At 41.8% G+C, this 19,797-nt stretch overlaps 1 protein-coding gene across 9 annotated transcripts in view; it reads left to right on the top strand.

The window, feature by feature from the left end:
- Positions 1-19,797, top strand: part of FHOD3 (formin homology 2 domain containing 3) — a 493,523-nt gene that overhangs the window by 356,843 nt on the left and 116,883 nt on the right. For 4 of the 9 annotated variants that reach the window (XM_074383563.1, XM_074383562.1, XM_039463510.2 and 1 more), the window contains 4 exons: positions 883-975; positions 4,191-4,550; positions 4,962-5,036; positions 9,969-10,082. The exons of 2 other annotated variants lie outside the window; for them this stretch is intronic. In XM_074383563.1, the coding sequence (XP_074239664.1) occupies positions 883-975; positions 4,191-4,550; positions 4,962-5,036; positions 9,969-10,082 (642 nt within the window). The remainder of the gene's footprint in view (positions 1-882; positions 976-4,190; positions 4,551-4,961; positions 5,037-9,968; positions 10,083-19,797) is intronic. 3 more of the 9 variants (XM_074383564.1, XM_039463513.2, XM_039463512.2) reach the window with 1 other exon arrangement.

Raw genomic sequence — 19,797 nt, 5'->3', positions numbered from 1 at the left:
ACTTATAGCTGCAAGGACAAAACCCAACTGAAACTACCCTAAGCAGCAAAGAGAATGTATTGTCTTCCATTAGTGACAGGCTGGGGTAGAGCTCCAGATTGCTGGATACAGGCATTAAAATGGTCCGAGGGACTGCTTTCCTCTCCCTTTCTCCCAGTTTCAACTATGTTTTTCTTGGATTCAGGGTGTCCTTATAGTGAGTCATCCCTGATGGTACCAGGAGAAACCCTAGGTGTGACATGAAATGACCCCACTTGGACTATGTGCCACCCTCGAAGTGGGAGTGGAACTGCGCCCCTGAAACACTCTCACTGAGAGTCAGGGGTGGCTATTTGTTGAGAATGAGGGGTGGCCATGCCAAAACCATACCTCTACCATGGAGGTTAGTCCATGTTAAATTGGCCTGTCCCTCTCTGACTTCTAATCAGGAGGGATGCAGTGAAGATGTGAGGACCCTTGTTGCTTCAGCTGGTCATTACCAAAATCATTTACTGGATGATTCTGTGTGGAGGAGAAAAACCAGAGGAGGGTCTACCCAAGGCCAGAATCTTCTCTGAATTGCATGTGAGGGGTGCAGGGTAGTGGCATCTGGCTAGCTTGACAAAGAAATTTGGCCTCTTCTGGTTTCTTACATCTCTACCCTACATTTAAATTCCCTCATCTCAAAACTGTCTCTTGTATCTTAACAGACTGAGTATGCTTTTTCTTCATTTCAGCCAGCTGGAATTTTTTTTTATTTTATTTTATTTTATTTATTTTATTTTATTTTATTTTATTTTATTTTATTTATTTATTTTGCTTCATCTTTCTCGTTGTCTATAATGCTCATCTTACTTTTCCATCTTGTCTGTGTGCATTTCTCTTTTCCTGGCCTTGTCTCAGGGAGGAGGAGGAAGAGGAAGAGGAGCAGCCAATCACGGAGCCCAATTCAGAGGAAGAGAGAGAGGATGATGCCTCCTGTCAGGGCAAGGACAGGTACCTAGGACTGGAGCCTCCCAAGCTCACACTAAAAGTGGGAGGCTCCTTCCTAATGATAGTTCACCGCCTTCTAGTGGCCACCTTCCTTCCTCACTGGCTCCCACTTGCAAACCCTTACTTATCCTGTTCACAGAGCCACAGAACCACTGGTTTTGTAGAAATACCTGAGCATGTTTTCATTAGAGAACTGCACTTGTTATTGAAATCCTGCCTTCCTAACCATACTTATGGAAAAAATCACTGGTTTTCTCCCCGCTGCTCCCTCCCTCATTGAGTGCTTTAGCTCAGCCAGATTGACGGTGACTAAAAAGGCTCGTCTCCCCTAAGAAGATTCTCTCCCTTTCAGCATTGTAGTAGGAATTCCACATGTTCCCTTTTTCCCGATTTTACCAGTACAATGTTAGCTAAAATGTGTGGGTAACTACTATATTAATGACTCAGGTTTGTTTTTTTACCCTAACGAACAGTAACATTGTCACCTCATGAGTCACAGCAAAATTTCCCATTATTTGTTTTCACACCCAAGACAACTAACGTAACTCTGTAGCCCTTTGGGGAGTTTGCTGTCCTCCACTCACCTCCTTTGCACAGTACTTGCTTTCTATCCTCAGGCAATGCTGACAGACCCAGGCACCTTGCAGATATTTTTTAATTCTGTAGATATTTTCCCTAAATGATGTCTGTAAAAACAATAAAAATTCCTCATGGGTAGTTTTATTTTCCAGTATTCAGAAATAATTCTAAAATTGAATGGTTTTCTTCACTTAATTGATTGCCACTGCAAATGGACATTTTTACTGTTTTTTGTTTGTTTGTTTGTTTGTTTGTTTCTGTTTTTTGTTTTTTTCTACAATAAGCAAAGCAAAAAGATCCTGGATGGATCCGAGTAAAATCTTTCTCTTGCCAATTTTAGATTTAATGGAGTCTTTGCTACTGATGCCTCATCTGCCAAGCTAGCAGTGTGCACACAAGCTCTCAGATGAGCTCATTTGACACTCAGACTCCTGCCATGCCCAGGGGGCATAGAATCTTCTCTGCACTGACAAATTAATGATTGCTTCCTCCCATTTGGAAATGTCTGAGAAGAAGCCAGCAGGATGTGGAGAGAGGAAAGGAATGAGCTGATCATAGAGAATTAGCCACACATTTCAGAAAAGATAAGCATGAAACAGAGCCCCTGCTGTGCTTAGAGCTAGTGATTGATTACTTAGAGGTGGTCTGGAAAGGGAAGATGTTTGGTCACCATCCCACCATCAGTTGAAGATGAGCTGTAGAAAATTCTGTAGACTATCACTGAGACAGGGATATGCCTCCCTATCTGCTTAAAGGTATGTGTTCTGTCCCACCCGCACAAACCCTTAAACCCTCAGGTATGCACCTGCTTCTGCACCTTCAGACCAGATGGAAGAATCTGGCTGGAAAGGGCAGCCTTCAAAGGCATCCCTGTTAATGGTGTCCTGTCTCTACCTAGGATTGTTATTTATACAGGTAGATGATTGTTTATCTTATGCCCAGAAGAGTCTGACTCCACAAAGTGATGCCAGAGGGCATCCTTTACCCAGGATGATTAGACTTTTCAGTGTTAGGAAATAAACATATGCATGTTAAATACCAGAGCTTGATCTTGTTAGTACCTAGGTATTCATTAACCTTCATCTGGTTGTTATTTGTTCTCTGGTGTAAACTTCTGAGACCATAAAGGATTTTCCCTTCCTTCTGTTGGGTTGATGTCTCTGCTGCCTCGCTTCCTGCTCGCTTCTGCTTAGTGTGTGCTCACCCCGGGGGCAGTGCCCTGAGCTTGCTACAGCATGACCATCTTCCCCTCAACCCAGGGAAACTGGTGTGCTTGCCCTTATGTACAGGTAGAGCTCTGAATTTGAGGCAGAAAAGAAGACAGCTCTTATTCCACGTTCAAATGAACATGGCTGGGAGTCAAGTTCTCTGGGAAAAGACTGGCAAAATGCAAAGTTTAACATAGATTCCCAGCTGATAAATGTATGTGTTAAAATGTCCAAGTATCTAAATCCAGCCCCTTGAAGATGGAAAGCTCTTCTTTTAGTTTTATAATACTTAACTCACAAATTTAAAAGTATATATAATGTCAGGCGCGGTGACTCATGTCTGTAATCCCAGCAGTTTGGAAGGCTGAGGCAGGTGAATCACTTGAGGTCAGGAGTTCAAGTCCAGCCTGACCAACATGGTGAAACCTCATCCCTACTAAATATACAAAATTAGACAGATGTGGTAGTGCATGCCTGTAATCCCAGCTACTTGGGAGGCTGAGGGAGGAGGGTCACTTGAACCCTGGAGGCAAAGGTTGCAGTGAGCCAAGATTGCGCCATTGCACTCTAGCCTGGGCAACGAGAGCAAAACTCTGTCTCAGGAAAAAAAAAACATATAAGGTTTACAACATGATGATCTGATATATGTATACATTGTGTAATGATGACCACAATCAGTGAACACATCTATCACCTCCCATAGTTACTATGTGTGTGGAGGGGGCTGAGGTCAGGATTTTATACCTGTAACTGTGGTGGAATCAGACCTGTCTGAAGGAGTCTGGATGTCACAGGCATAGTGGGAGGCCCTGAAGAAAGTATGAAATGGGCCAAATTTGTCTTTATTATCCTGGCCCCTCCTTTTTAGCTCTTTGCCTTCCTCACTGGCATTTTTTCTCCTTTTCTCTTATCCATACCTGCTTTCATGAAAGGGTCTGGAAGCAGTTACTAAAGTATATGGCTTTGTGGAATACCTTTTCCTCAAGGTTGGGCTTTTTTGCAGGAGGACAGATCTGCTGTTTGACCAAGACAGAGATGAAGTTCCGATTGTGGAAATTCAGGTGCCAAAATAAGCAGCAGGGAGAAATGTGGGAGGGGCAGTGTGCAGAAGAGTCTTTGGGGCTCCATTAATCCCTTCCCAAAGTCTCCTACGTCCAGAGGCCAGATTTGGTCTGAGAGCTGCCTCCTTGCCCTATGTAAGCCTTACCTCCCAGTTTGACAAGCCCAGTATGTCAGGATTGCTTGGGCACACCAAAGCTTCTGGTGACAGGCTTTTATGCTGCACTTTGAGAAACACAGCTGGATTCTGAAGTGAGTGATAACAGTACAGAAGTGGCTTTTGGCCTGTCTTTCTCTTTTTCCTAACCTTTGCTCCCTTTCTCCCAAATCTTTTTTTTTTTTTCCTCTTTCTCTTCCCTGCTGGCCCAACAGCAAGGTCAGCCATGCCTCAGGGCAGACCCCCACTGGAAAGGATGCTGCTCCCAAGAGTTCCGCCCTCCCTGCTGTCTCGAATGCTGCCTCGCAGGGAAAGCTGCTACTGGCCGCCTCTGCAGGCAGGACCCCCGTGCGCAGTGGGTCCTGTGGGCCTGAGGGCAGCCGGTCTGCCCTCCTGTCACCCCCTGCCTCAGCTGCTCGGCCCTCCTCCACCACACCCAGCTCCCTGAAGGTGTCACCAACCATAGACAAGCTGCCCTACGTGCCCCACAGCCCCTTCCACCTCTTCTCCTATGACTTTGAGGACTCCCCACTGTCCACCACGGAGCAGGAAGCAGAGTCCCAGAAGGAAAACAGGTAGATTTGCTCACAGGGAGGCTTATTTGAGATTAACTCGGGGAGGAGAAGAGTGTGTTAACTGCACCCCTTGACTTGGTTTCTGCCATGTTATTTTTGTGGATTTCAGCCCAAGCACAGAGTAGTTGTGGCATACCTCTAAGTTACTGACCCCCAACTAAATAATGACCAGTGTTTACATAGATGCAGAGAAAACTGTTATCTCTTTGAATTAAGGGGATCATTTATTAAAATATGATTACTAATCATGGGTTTTTAAACGTAAGGTTTTACATATGTATTATGTGTCCAAATTTATATATCTTTTACCCAGCCATGTGACATGAAGTCTTTTTGCCTCCGAAGAATATATCAAAATCCTTTGCTGTCTTTCCATGCCACATTGTGAGTGGGGTTTTATTCCTTTGACAGTTCCTCTGATTCTGTCTCTTTGAGCACAAATTCCGCCTCTGAGCCTTACAACTTCCGATCTTTCTCTTCTAATAGGTGGGTGTCTTTATTTTCTTTCCCTTTTCTACAGCTTTCTGTTTTATATTCTAATGTATGTATTTTTCTTATGCTAATATCATCCCATAACATGACACACAATTACAGTTTGAACCACTTCAGAGATATTAATATAATTATATTATTTTACTGTGAACACTTAAATAATTTTTATCAAGAATGGAGATGGGATCAGAGGGAGGTGCACAAATCAGAATAACTCAGAGAATGTTTAACAGGTGCCTGCCTGTATGAACGCCTTTCACTTTTGCCTGCATTAAGAGCTCTCTGCCAGAGTGGGGAACTGGGAGTAGAGTTGGTGTATTTTGAACAGTCGGTTATCCAAAATCAATAGTTGATCTTTCTAATGGTCACTTCATCTTAGAGTAATTATAATAATAGCTGACTCTCCATTAAATTAGTACTTTAAAGTATTACTTTACCCTTGAGAAGTAGGTTCTATTACAAGCCTTTATTACAGTGAAGAAACTGAGGCACAGAAAGCCTAAGGACCTTGGCTAGAGTCATTCAGCTAGTATGTTGCAGAGCAGTTTCAACCCCAGGAAGCCTGTCCCAGATTCATTTCCTAACCCATGCACGCGGCTGCTGTCTGTCATATGGCCAGTCAGTCGCTTTCTCTCCTTACTGCACTCGCTACACCATACCAAGGCAAGTCCTTGTTTGTGAGATGGTTTTGCCAGATCCTGTTTGGGGGACCGCAGCCTGGGTGCCTACCTCTACATGAAGCTGTACCATGTTTTAAATGAAGGTTTTAAGGACCCCAACCTTGAAAGCAGCTCCTTCACACCATGAAAATGACCAACCTTTATGGGCATCAGACCTTTCATCTAATAAATAGGAGGACTAATCTAGAACTATGATCGTTAACAATTTTTGTTGAAGTTTTAAGTAGCCTGTCTATAGTTTTTTAAATTATAAGTTTATATAGTTGATGTAATTTGTCATATATATATATACATATATATATATATATATATATGTATATATGTATATATATATTTAAAAACCTTGGGGCTTCAGATTTAACTGATCTAATTCTGGAAAACAGCTACCTATACCTACTTGGAAAAGCCAGTTCTTAGTCAAATGAGACTTAATTTATGTCAGAAGAAGGATGACTTCATGTTTCAGTTCCAATAAGTGAGCTTATATGCATCCCTGACAGCAGTCTTATTTCTGAGGCCAATTCTCAGGTCGGTGGGCACTAGACAGGGATGAGGCATGAGATCGTGCTCCTACTGTTTCTCTGGATAAATAAAGCTCCGTCTTTTCCCTCCTGCATACTTCTTAAAGAATTCCCTCTGGAGTGATGTTTCCCTTTGCTTGGGACCCTGGAGGTCTTATAGCACAAGGCAGTGTCCCACGCTGATTCTACCTGCTCAGGAGTTTCTTTTCTTTGTAAAAATGGAAAGTTATTTTGGAAGGAGAGGCAAGAAAGGACTGGGAGACCCTACAAGCAGTGTGGGGAGATCCGTTTTTTAAAAGAGCAGATATGGAACTCGAGGATCTGAAAATTAATCTCCTCTTGTTCCCAGGATGGTTTTGCATACCTCCAGCAGTTGTAAACTCAGTTTCTTTCTCTTTTTTTTTGATGGCGTCTTACTCTGTCACCAGGCTGGAGTACAGTGGTGTGATCTCAGCTCACCGCAACCTCCACCTCCTGGGTTCAAGCGATTCTCCTATCTCAGCCTCCTGAGTTGCTGGGACTACAGGCACACGCCACCACACCCAGCTATTTTTTTGTATTTTAGTAGAGACGGGGTTTCACCAGGCTGGCCAGGATGGCCTCAATTTCCTGACCTTGTGATCCGCCTGCCTCAGCCTCTCAAAGTTCTGGGATTAGAGGCGTGAGCCACTGCACCTGGTCTTTTTTCTCTTCTTCATTTTTTTCCCCCCATACCCTAATTTCGTTATCCCAGTGAACTGAATTTGGATACCTTGAAACTGCAAGTTCTTTGCAGGTCTCTTCCAGGTCTACAGTCCCAGGATTGATGTTCTTTTTCACACAGTTTTTGTGGAATGAATTCAACATAACTCTTACACCCTCTAAGAATAATTATCTATTAATTATTATTAATTAGGTGCAAGTTAGGAGCTGAAAAGTATTTTGGCGATGTCATCTTTCCCAGAGAGTGTGTTAGCCCATGGTCACGATCCTGGTCTTTCTGGTGATGGGTCTCGATCCTAGCTGGGACTTTCCTGGGCTACAGATTCTTCCCATTTGGTCTGCAAGCTTCATTACTACTTATAGTCCTGGGGGTGGGAGCAATAGAAACATATAAGCTGTCCAGTTGAAGATACATGAATTGTGAAAAACAGCTGCTTGCTTGTAAATGAAGGTTGACTTTGATTTAACTGAGCAAAGTGTGTAAACTTTTAAAATTATTTGTCCAACAGGAACTTGGATACTGTGTAAATATTGTTTGTTTCTATTGATTTTCTGATGTTCACTTGCTGTGGTTTTCATGGGTCTGTGTGGCCACAGATGGACTACTCAGGGGTTGACTGCAATTGAATGCGTTATAATAATAAAGACCAAGCAGTTAGTCATCAAAAAGAACCCTCACCCTCCATGAAGAAAAAAAAAAAGTGCTGAATAGTGAATTGTATGATCTAGTTAGTTTGGCTGAAATTGAGATGCAAAATTAGATTATGAGACATTTGAATTAATTGCTTAGCCATTAGAAAAACAAAAGGAGGGAAAATCTTATTCTGCTTGTTTTCTTTCCATAGCGTCATGTAAACACAATTTCAGCAAAGTGATCCTGTTAAAACATTCTACAGGATGTCCACTTGTGGTGGGAAGGGGATTGTTTTAGCTGCCGGAGTAAGATGACAAGCTGAGGCAGCTTGTCATCCAGGCAGCTGCTGACGCAGGTGTGGAGCCTGTGCCGAATGAGCTGTATCAAGGTCTCGTCTCCGAGGGCTCTAGGCATCATGGGGTGCAGCCTCCTTTCCCTCCCTTATGGCAGTGTTTGCTGCCTAGTTTCTTTCCCTCTCTGCTCACTGGCTTTCTCTCCCTTCTGTGTTTCTGCCTTTGTATATTTCTTTCATCCTTTGCTTTTGTGCTTCCTATGTGGCCTGTGGTTTGGGAGCCCTCTTGAAAAATTAAGCCCTCACTTGAAGAAGCAATTAACTTGTTTGACATGTAGAGTGTAGAGTTTTTAAAGTGAAAACGAGTGCCCAGAAGCCAAGTCCGGCAAAGATGGTGTGTTAGCAGAGGAAGAAGGGATAGAATGATGTGCTCTGAGCTTCTCTGGCACGGAGAACATGCTGGGCATATGACATTAGATAAAAAAATAAGGACAGCAGCAGCCAAGCTGACTAGAGCTAGCAGCACAGGATAGATTAGATTTGAGTATCATAATGGAAAATAAAATATCAGTATTTTATTTTCCATTATAATAATGAAATTTCTTATTAAAAACTAAAATTTCATTTCTACATTCTTTTTTTAAAAAGCCCCATTTTTATAGTATTTTTCTATCCTTAGTTTTTGGCTTTTGAGAATGTTTTTGCACAAATATGATCAAACTATGTATAATATTATATCCTGATGTTTTCATTTAGCCCTATTATCATTTTTCATGTTGTGACTTACAATATTGGTAATTATTTTTAAAGGTTGCATAATATTCCATTGACAAATACTAATTCATACTTTCTTAGCCATTTCCACGTTGTTACCTGGTTGAGTAGCTTCTAGTTTTCCACCATGATCTAAATAATGCTCCACTATTTGCAGGAAAGAAAAAGGAAAAAAAGATAAATAATGCTCCACTAAGTATCTTCCTGCATGACATTTCAATATATAAATAACTATAAGATTATTTCCTTATGTTATCTTCTCCAAAATTGACTGACTTTGTCAAAGGATACACTCATTTTGAAGTCAGTTTGCTTTTCAGAAGGGATTCTGACTTCTATTGATGGGAGTTTGGACTGGATTCTCCATGTGCAAGAAGGTCTTTTTGTGCTTATACCATAGTGACTGTTAGGATCCTACACGTTCTACTACAGTGTACCTAACCAGTTTAGTGGAAGGGGTGGGTCCTGCTCTGTGACTGAGTAGGTTTAACAAGCAAAGCTCTCTGAGTCTCATTAGCTATAAGTAATCCTGAGCGTCTTGAGCCCATGCTATGGCTTCAAATGATGATTTGTTTTCTGGGAGTGCTCCGAGTGATGATAGCTAAATACAGTCTGCTAAAGGGCATCTATTCTGAAAAACAGAAATCTAGAATTTTACAAATCTTGAAATTTGACTTGTCAGAGATGTCTGGAAACTAATCAAATCTCATGTAAATCTCATGGCTGTAATTTTGGTTCAGGGGAAATGTTGGATGAAAACATGAATACATGCACCTTTAAGGAGCAGGCCAGTCCCAAAAGCCTGGGGAGAGTTTCTCCTCAATCAGTGAGCATGCAATGGGATTACATTGAATGAATGAAATTGATTTGGAAATACTAAAGTGGAATTTTAAATAAGATGTTTCTTTAGCCAACTGTATGGTATTTCTTACAGACCTGTGATGGAATTAACACTAATTGTGCCACCATGTGAGGCAAGAAAAATCTTCATGGTTCAAGTGAAAATGATTTGGATGTTTAATTTATGTTAGCAAATAATTTTAATGTACATTTAAAAAGATAGGATATGTTAGGGTTTTATTTAAACCTTTTGCCATAAATCTTGCTGCCTAGTGGTTTTGGACTTTGGGAAACTCCTCATATGAGAAATTATCAGGATGAAAATATACGGGAACAAACCTCTTTAGGTAGAATTGCCATTAACAGTGGTAGCATAGACTTATTTCTCTTGCAAAAATTAAAATGGTTTGCTAAGTCTTATTTACTGGCTTGTACTCATTTCTCTGTCCTTTTTCCCCCAACTTAAACCTCTGCACTTCTCAGATACAGCAACTTTGGCAACAGCTTTTATCACTCCTCAAGACCCTCATCTGGATCTAGTGTGCCCACCACCCCCACATCATCTGTCTCACCCCCACAGGAGGTCAGGTTGGAAAGGTGAGTTACACAAGCATGCTGATGGCTTTACAGTCCTCAACCTCAATTTCATTAAATGTGGTTAAAGGAAAAATATAAATAAAAGACATAACATGAGGTATTTTCCTTTACAGAACATCATCCGAAGCCAGCAATATTTTTCTTTCAGATTATTTACTAAGCAAATGTTTTATTAGAGGTGATATTTTAATATTATTGTCTCATATCCCTAAACACTTTCAATAGAAAGTATGAAAATGTCTTCTAACATATTTGTGTGAATGTTTTGATTCATTCCTTAAAAAATGTTCTAGATTTTATGTAATCTCTGCAATTTGTTATATACACATCAGTTTTCACCATTGAATGATTAAATCTGTGTAAATCAGAAAGTAGTGGGCCCATTAAGGTGCCAAATAATTAGTCCAGGACCTACCAGAAGAGGAAAGAATTGTATGGGTACATGGAAGGAATTTAACTTGGCAAGAGTATTAGACCACCAGAAATTAACTGATTAAGACTCCCAGAAGCAAATGATTGCTCAAGGATGTGTTTACAAGGGAAAGGTAAGACCTGTAATTTTAGAACAGTTAGAAAGTTACCCTTACATGGCAAGAGTGCTAAGTTAGAGAAGACTGGTTAGAATTCCAGCTCATTCACTTAGAAGTTATTAAAACCCTGAGGGTAAATGCCAATTACACCAACCCTTACTTTAGAGGGTGATTTTGATGAACAAACAAAAGACCACTCGAGAGTGCTGTGTGAAGCCTACCATGTATACCTGGTGGGAGCAGATAGTGTAGGAGACGATGGCATGTAACTTCCAGCAGCATCTCATTCGTCAGGAATCTAGACGTGAGCAATTCACAGAGATCACTGGCTTCAAATCGCAAATTTTAAACAACCCGTGTTCCACATTTAGATCCTCTTCTATGTGTATTCTGAAGTGTGTTTTGCTGAGTGCTGCTGGTCATTGGAGGTTTGGTCGGGTTGAGAGCAGGCAAGACCTTAAGCCCTGGGAGGAAGGGGTGTCAGTGGGGTTTGCCTAGTCACATGTCACTGTTAACATCAAAGATGACATGTAGATCCTATGATGTCAAGTCCTCAGATCCCACAGTGCAGCATGGCCCTCGGCTGGGCACACTCAGGCTAAGTTAGGTCTTGATAATAAGATAACAATTTGATTACTTTGGAGACACTCTTACCTGTCTGTAGTTCTGTCCTTTACCCTCAGGCATCTCCTGTTCGGATTAATCAAAATTACCTGTAGTCCTGAAGAGGTCACCATACAGATGCCCCTTGTCATATGAGATATAAGATCTGGGGCCAAAGTGAGAAATACTGGAATCTGACTGCTATGACATTGCACATCTTGCATCTGCCAGGCTGCCAGCTCCTCAGGGACTAGAACCAGGCTCTGTTCATTGTTGTGTTCCCTATAGTGCCTGGGGCCTGGCAATAGTAGAGCCATGGTAAACATTGATGGAAGGATGGAGTGAATTAGATGTTCACAGGTTGAGAACACTTTGGAGGTCTGTGAAGTTACAAAGTTATACAGATGGGGGTCCATGTGGTCCACAGGATTACCAAAGCCCTGGACTTTGGAGATATCTTCCCAGGTTCTGAAAGGGAAGGCCCAGCCTCTGCCTGCTTTTCTACCCCTGGAATCTCAGGTCCAAGTTTGGGCTATAAGATCACTGCGGAGCAGCAGTGGCGGGGTGACTCTTCTTCTAAGCTCCTTTCTCTCTTACAGTAGGCTATTGCTGTAGATACTTGGTTTTCTTTACTATCTACTCTATCCATGGGCAAGTAAAGTAGCTTCTAAGAGTCTATCACCTCCTTTACATTTGCTTGTCTTTTTTACTGTCACCTTGTTTGGCTCCGAAAAGCCACAGGATAACTCATTTGACATATCGGATGTGCAGTTTTATTAAGAGTAGGAAACCACTGGCCCTGGCTCTATAAACCCACTTTACTTATGTTTTATAAGAGGGAAAAAAATAAATAAGAGGATCTACCAACTCCAAGTCATACTTACGCACCATCGCCCAAGCATGTTATATCAGTTGTACTCATGGTAATAGATACTTTTTATATAGTGTGATTTTTTTTCTTTTTTGTATTTGATAACTGATTTATTTGGATGTCACCCATAATCTAATTTCACCTTTACAAGTATTTTTTGCCCTATTAAGATGTATGATTATTTTTACTGGGGTATGTATACTTTAGTAGAATTCGTAAGATTTATGGTTGGTATGTTTTATATATACATATATGATTAAAACCAAATAGGAGCTATATTACAAATAATAGTTGTATTTCTGCAATGAGGACCCACATCTTCTGTGAGCATAATACCCCTGACTAATAAACATTGTGCCCGAGCCCTCTACAATACTAGGAAGTTCTAGAACTTCATTCCCTTGATTTGGAAACAAGGCTACTTCACTGAAGTCTTAGGATAATCAGGCCAATAAAAACACCCTTCAGGCATCTTGGCTCACTTTGGAAATGGAAGTGGATATTGTATCGTCATGAGCTTGGAGTTTTCCATTTCTTCCCCCCAAGTGTATTAATGTGTTAGATGTTGATATAACTGGGAATGATAAATTGACAGAGAAAGGAAGTGCTGAAGTAACAATACACAAAATTAAGTCAAGACAGGGATATTAAAATGCATACATCTCCACATATCCTTCTACAAATTTGTCAATAGGATTCTCTTTCAGAAATACAGTAGCATTTTCACGAAATTGGAACTTAAGAGAAACAGCACAAAGCAAGAAAACCAGAACTATTTGCAAATGATCTCAGGAATACAAGATGCAACTGTTTAATAAAAGCAGACTTTTAAATCACTTCACTTTTTGAAAATGTACTTTTTGAGCAGAGAATTTGTAAATATTTTCTTTGTGAAAGAAAACAAAACGACAGAAATATTCGAACCATTGGTGTTCAAGTATTCAAATGAAACAAATATCAAGCAAACAACAACCATGCCTCAAGCGCCCTTGTGGCTGTGGGGCTTTGGGAAAGGCCGGGCCCATCCTCTTCCCATCCCTGTAGTGACATCTCCATCTTGTGGACTTTTTCATAAATGGCGGCTAGAGGCTTGTCTTGTCTGATACGAGGAAACAGTAAGTCCAAGCCCTGGGACTGAGGGTGCGCTGGGACTAGAGAGGCCACCTAGAGTGAGCCTGTCCTGCACTGTGAGTGCTCAGTGGGAAGACGTTGTAGGAACCTCAGGCCCAGATTTAGAATGCCAGAGAGGGCTCCTCTGTGGACATGCTGTGCTAAAGCCCAGAGGGTCCGTATGCGCTTTAACCGCGGATTCCGTTTTCTTTTCCACTTGTAATAATGCTATTGTTTACTATAAATGACACTGACCTACCTGTTTTTCACATGAATGTCAAGAGCCCTTAGAAGATTTTGGGACTGGTCTTTCTCATAGGGTTGTCCCAGCAGAGTTATTCCTACTTCCTGTAAGATTATAAACCCAGATATAAGTAAAGACATCTCATTAAGCAGTAGAGTAGTACTCATGGATGATAGGGGATGAATAAAGGATATAACCTTTTTTTGTGTGCAGTAAAAACACTTAACATGAGATCTACCCTCTTAACAAATGTTGAGGTATGCAGTACATTATTATTAACTGTAGGCACTACGTTGTGTAGGAGAGCTCTGGAACTTACTCCTAATAACTCCGCATATACCCCTTTCCCCAATCCCCTGGTAATCATCATTTTGTTGTCTGCTTCTGTATGTTTGACCATTTTAGATGCCTCATATGAGGGTCATTGAGTTGTTTTTTCTCATTGTATTATAGAAGTTCTTTATAAACTGTCGTAAGAATAGCAATCATTTTTCTCATTGCTGTTTTTAACTTTTATTGTGTTTTTTACCATGTAGAATCAATTTCATGAGTTCATCTTTTCCATTGTCAGGGTTTTGTGTTCCTTCTAAAGAAGACCTTTTCCTCCTGGTTTCTTCTAGTACTTCTGTAGCTGCATTTTGTCACATTTAAATATTTTATCTATCTGGAAATTATTTTGGCAAATAGTATGAGGCAGAAGTTCAACTTCAGCTTTTTTGTGCATTCAACACCATGTATTGAATAATACATTTTTTCCCTACCATGTGTCAGATACTAACAGGAACGTAAGTTTGGTTATGTGTCAGCGTGTTCAAACTGTTCTTAGGAGTATCTACCCTCTCTTCCTGCTGTCTTCCTTCTCTGATCAGCCTTACTGACCTCTCAGGAGCTCTCCTTCCTCCCAGTTTTTGGCTTTACCACTTTCTTCACAGTCATTGGAATACAACTGTGTCATGTGCTGCTTTGGAACAGTCCTATTATCATTGCGTCACCTGCTTTTAGGAGGTTTTGTACAGTGATTGACAGTGCTATAGTAAAGAACACAGTCATAGGAAGCAGGGAGAGTGGAAGCCTTCTGTGCTTAATGGTGGCTGCTCCTCCCAGTTTAAGCTCTCAGTTGTGGGAATCTCACTTGCTGTGACCCCTTTGAACACCTATCTCCACCATGTTTATGGAGGCTCCTCCCTCAGAATCCACATCTGGGTTTCCGTGAATTTCCTGCCTGTTTGCAGTTACTGTAGCTCTTCCGGTCATGGCCTGCTGGGCATGTCTTTTAACTACTGCCCAGTGTGTGACTTGCAAGTACCTGTGCCTTCTTCATCCTTGTCGCAGATTCCAAGTGGATTGTCTATTTCCTGTGAATCCACATGCTTGTGTCTTCCCATTCTTGTTTGCTTTGGCTTTGATCATTTTGTGCCCTGACCTCACTAGTCACCTACATGTGCCTTGAAGTCCTACTTGGGTTTTTGAGTCACTGTTTTTTGTGGATATGTGATCTGAGTGTTCTTCTAGATCCCAGATGCTTGCTGGCTGTGTTCTATCAGTTGGTCTACCCAATCTTTACTGAAAAAAAAATTGTCAGTGGAATTGAGAGCCCCACTATGCAATGGGATTCTAGTTAAAAAAATAAGTTGCGGAGGACTTTCAAGATGGCCGCCTAAGAACAGCTCAGGACTTCAGCTCCCAGTGAAAGTGCAGAGGGTGAGTGGACGCCGCATTTCCAGACGAACTCTTATTGCCCACAGATCAGGAGATACCCAGGCAGAGGGGTCACCAGCGTCGCAGTCCCAGCCGGTGCGGCTGTTTTGGCCCCCGCGGGGCTGATTCCGCCCGCGCGGCTGCTGTGACCACTCCCTGTTGCTGCGGTTCTCCGTACAAAAGCCACTGGTCTGGGAGCCCTCTTAGCTGGCGAGCAGAGCCCTGAGACGGCAGAATAGCCCATTCATCTGAAATAGCGAGCCAGGCCAGGAGATTCCTAGGCAAAAAATCCGCCAGGAGCCGGCGCCGCGGTTCGAGCCGACTCCGTGAGTCGCAGCACGGGAGATCCCGGCGCCTTTTCAACAAGCGACCGGAACGCGGGGTCGTTCAACTTAAAAGAAAAGACTCTGAGTCAGGGAGCCAGGTGATCAGGCTCGGTTGGTCCCAGCCTTCCACCCCCAACAACAACGAAAACAAAAACAGTAATTGGAAACCCTCTGGGTTGAGCACTTCAAACCAAGCACAGCTGAACCGGGACGGTCCGGCTCCGTGGGGGAGGGGCTTCCGCCATTACTGAGACTCTCCACCGCTACGGAGGCAGGCTGCCGTTGCCGAGGCAACCCGCCGTTGCCGAGGCAACCTGCCACAACAGAGAGAGTCCACCATAACAGAGGCGGGGCCACCATTGCCCAGACAGTTCTAACTACGCCCATATAAAAAGGACTACAGGGAAGAGCTCAGGGCAGCTGGGCGGAGCCCACAGCAGCTCAGCAAAGCCCCTGCGGGCAGGCAGAGGCTAGGCGTGCTGCTAGCTGGGCGGGTCCGACCTGAAAAAAAAAAAAATCAAAAAAGGCAGTAGTGCAACGGAAACTCATAAAGCTCCAACTCCCTGGGACAGAGACAGACAACAGGTGGATAAACCCACAAAAATGGGTAGAAACCAGCGTAAAAAGGAGGAAAACTCCCGAAACCAGAACACCTCTCCTCCTAAAAGTGATCACAACTCCTCACCAGCAAGGGAACCAGACCGGATGGAGAAGGAGGGTGATGAAATGACAGAATCAGACTTCAGAAGATGGGTAGTAAGAAACTACAATGAGCTAAAAGAACATGTTCTAACCCATCGCAAAGAAAATAGGAACCTTGAAAAAAGATTGGACGAACTGCTGACGAGAATGGACAGCATAGAGAGGAGAATAAGTGAATTGATGGAGCTGAAAAACGCAACACGAGAACTTCGTGAAGCATGCACAAGCTTCAACAGCCGAATTGACCAAGCAGAAGAAAGGATATCAGAGGTCGAAGACCAACTCAATGAAATAAAAAGAGAAGGCAAGAACAGAGAAAAAAGCGCAAAAAGGAATGAACAAAATCTTCAAGAAATGTGGGACTATGTGAAAAGACCTAATCTACGTCTGATAGGTGTACCTGAATGTGATGAAGAGAATGAATCCAAGCTGGAAAATACTCTTCAGGATATTATCCAGGAAAACTTCCCCAACCTAGCAAGACAGACCAATATTCAAATCCAGGAAATACAGAGAACACCACAGAGATATTCCTCAAGAAGAGCAACCCCAAGGCACATAATCGTCAGATTCACCAGGGTTGAAATGAAAGAGAAAATGCTAAGGGCAGCCAGAGAGAAAGGTCGGGTTACCCACAAAGGGAAGCCCATTAGACTCACAGCAGATCTCTCAGCAGAAACCCTACAAGCCAGAAGAGACTGGGGGCCAATATTCAACATCCTTAAAGAAAAGAACTTTCAACCCAGAATCTCCTATCCAGCCAAACTCAGCTTCATAAGTGAAGGAAAAATAAAATCCTTTGTGAACAAGCAAGCACTCAGAGATTTCATCACCACCAAACCTGCTCTACAAGAACTCCTGAAAGAGGCTCTACACATATAAAGGAACAACCAGTACCAGGCACTCCAAAAACACACCAAATGGTAAAAAAGCAGCAACACAATCAAGAATCTGCATCAACTAACCAACAAAACAGCCAGGTAGCATCAAAATGACAGCATCAAATTCACACATAACAATACTATCCCTAAATGTCAATGGACTAAATGCCCCAATCAAAAGACACAGACTGGCAAATTGGATAAAAAGCCAAAACCCATCAGTGTGCTGTATCCAGGAAACCCATCTTACATGCAAGGATACACAAAGGCTCAAAATAAAGGGATGGAGGAAGATCTACCAAGCAAATGGAGAGCAAAAAAAGGCAGGAGTGGCAATTCTCATCTCTGATAAAATAGACTTTAAAGCAACAAAGATCAAAAGAGACAAAGAAGGACATTACATAATGGTAAAAGGATCACTGCAACAAGAAGAGCTAACGATCCTAAATATATATGCACCCAATACAGGAGCACCCAGATACATAAGGCAAGTTCTTAATAACTTACAAAGAGACTTAGACTCCCACACAATAATAGTGGGAGACTTTAACACCCCATTGTCAATATTAGACAGATCAACCAGACAGAAAATCAACAAGGATATCCAGGACCTGAACACAGACCTGGAACGAGCAAACCTAATAGACATTTACAGAACTCTCCACCCCAAATCCACAGAATATACATTCTTCTCAGCACCACATCACACCTACTCTAAAATTGACCACATAATTGGCAATAAATCACTCCTCAGCAAATGCAAAAGAACAGAAATCATAACAAACAGTCTCTCAGACCACAGTGCAATCGAGTTAGAACTCAGAATGCAGAAACTAACTCAGAACCGCACAGCTTCATGGAAACTGAACAACTTGCTCTTGAATGTTGACTGGATAAACAATGAAATGAAGGCAGAAATAAAGATGTTCTTCGAAACCAATGAGAACGAAGACACAACATACCAGAATCTCTGGGACACATTTAAAGCAGTCTCTAGAGGAAAATATATAGCAATGAGTGCCCACATGAGAAGAAAGGAGAGATCTAAAATTGACACCCTATCATCAAAATTGAAAGAGCTAGAGGAGCAAGATCAAAAAAACTCAAAACCTAGCAAAAGACAGGAAATAACTAAGATCAGAGCAGAACTGAAGGAAATAGAGACACAAAAAACTCTTCAAAAAATCAATAAATCCAGGAGCTGGTTTTTTGAAAAGATCAACAAAATAGACCACTAGCCAGATTAATAAAAAAGAAAAGAGAGAATAACCAAATTGATGCAATAAAAAACGATAAAGGGGATATCACCACAGATTCCACAGAAATCCAAACCATCATCAGAGATTATTACAAACAACTCTATGCACATAAACTAGTAAACCTGGAAGAAATGGATAAATTCCTGGACACCTGCAACCTCCCAAGCCTAAACCTGGAAGAAGCCGAAACCCTGAATAGACCAATAACATGGTCTGAAGTTGAGGCAGCAATAAAGAGCCTACCACCCAAAAAAAGCCCAGGTCCAGATGGGTTCACAGCTGAATTCTACCAGACATACAAGGAGGAGCTGATACCATTCCTTCTGAAACTATTCCAGACAATCCAAAAAGAGGGAATCCTTCCCAAATCATTTTACGAGACAAACATCATCCTGATACCAAAACCCGGCAGAGACTCAACAAGAAAAGAAAATTTCAGGCCAATATCCATGATGAACATAGATGCAAAAATCTTCAATAAAATACTGGCAAACCGATTGCAACAGCATATCAAAAAGCTCATCCACCATGATCAAGTAGGATTCATCCCGGGGATGCAAGGCTGGTTCAACATACGCAAGTCCATAAACGTAATTCACCACATAAACAGAACCAAAGACAAAAACCACATGATTATCTCGATTGATGCAGAGAAGGCTTTTGACAAAATTCAACAACCCTTTATGCTAAAAACCCTCAATAAACTAGGTATTGACGGAACGTATCTCAAAACAATAAAAGCTATTTACGACAAACCAACAGCCAATATCATACTGAATGGGCAAAAACTGGAAGCATTCCCTTTGAAATCTGGCACTAGACAAGGATGCCCTCTCTCACCACTCCTATTCAATATAGTACTGGAAGTTCTAGCCAGAGCAATCAGGCAAGAAAAAGAAATAAAGGGTATCCAAATTGGAAAGGAGGAAATCAAATTGTCTCTATTTGCAGATGACATGATTGTATATCTGGAAGACCCCATCATCTCAGCCCAAAATCTCCTGAAACTGATAAACAACTTCAGCAAAGTCTCAGGATACAAAATCAACGTGCAAAAATCACAAGCATTCCTATACACCAGTAATAGACTTCAAGAGAGCCAAATCAAGAACGAACTGCCATTCACAATTGCTACAAAGAGAATAAAGTACCTAGGAATACAACTAACAAGGAACGTAAAGGACCTCTTCAAGGAGAACTACAAGCCATTGCTCAACGAAATAAGAGAGGATACAAACAGATGGAGAAACATTCCATGTTCATGGTTAGGAAGAATCAACATCGTGAAAATGACCATACTGCCCAAAGTAATTTACAGATTCAATGCTATTCCCATCAAGCTACCAATGACCTTCTTCACAGAACTGGAAAAAAACACCTTAAACTTCATATGGAACCAAAAGAGAGCCCGCATAGCCAAGTCAATTCTAAGCAAAAAGAACAAAGCGGGAGGCATCACACTACCGGACTTCAAACTATACTACAAGGCTA

Source organism: Saimiri boliviensis, chromosome 13 (assembly GCF_048565385.1).
Source record: "Saimiri boliviensis isolate mSaiBol1 chromosome 13, mSaiBol1.pri, whole genome shotgun sequence".
NCBI classification, from domain to species: domain Eukaryota; kingdom Metazoa; phylum Chordata; class Mammalia; order Primates; family Cebidae; genus Saimiri; species Saimiri boliviensis.
The sequence above is the reverse complement of the archived record's forward strand: the minus strand, read 5'-3'. Positions and strand labels throughout refer to the sequence as shown.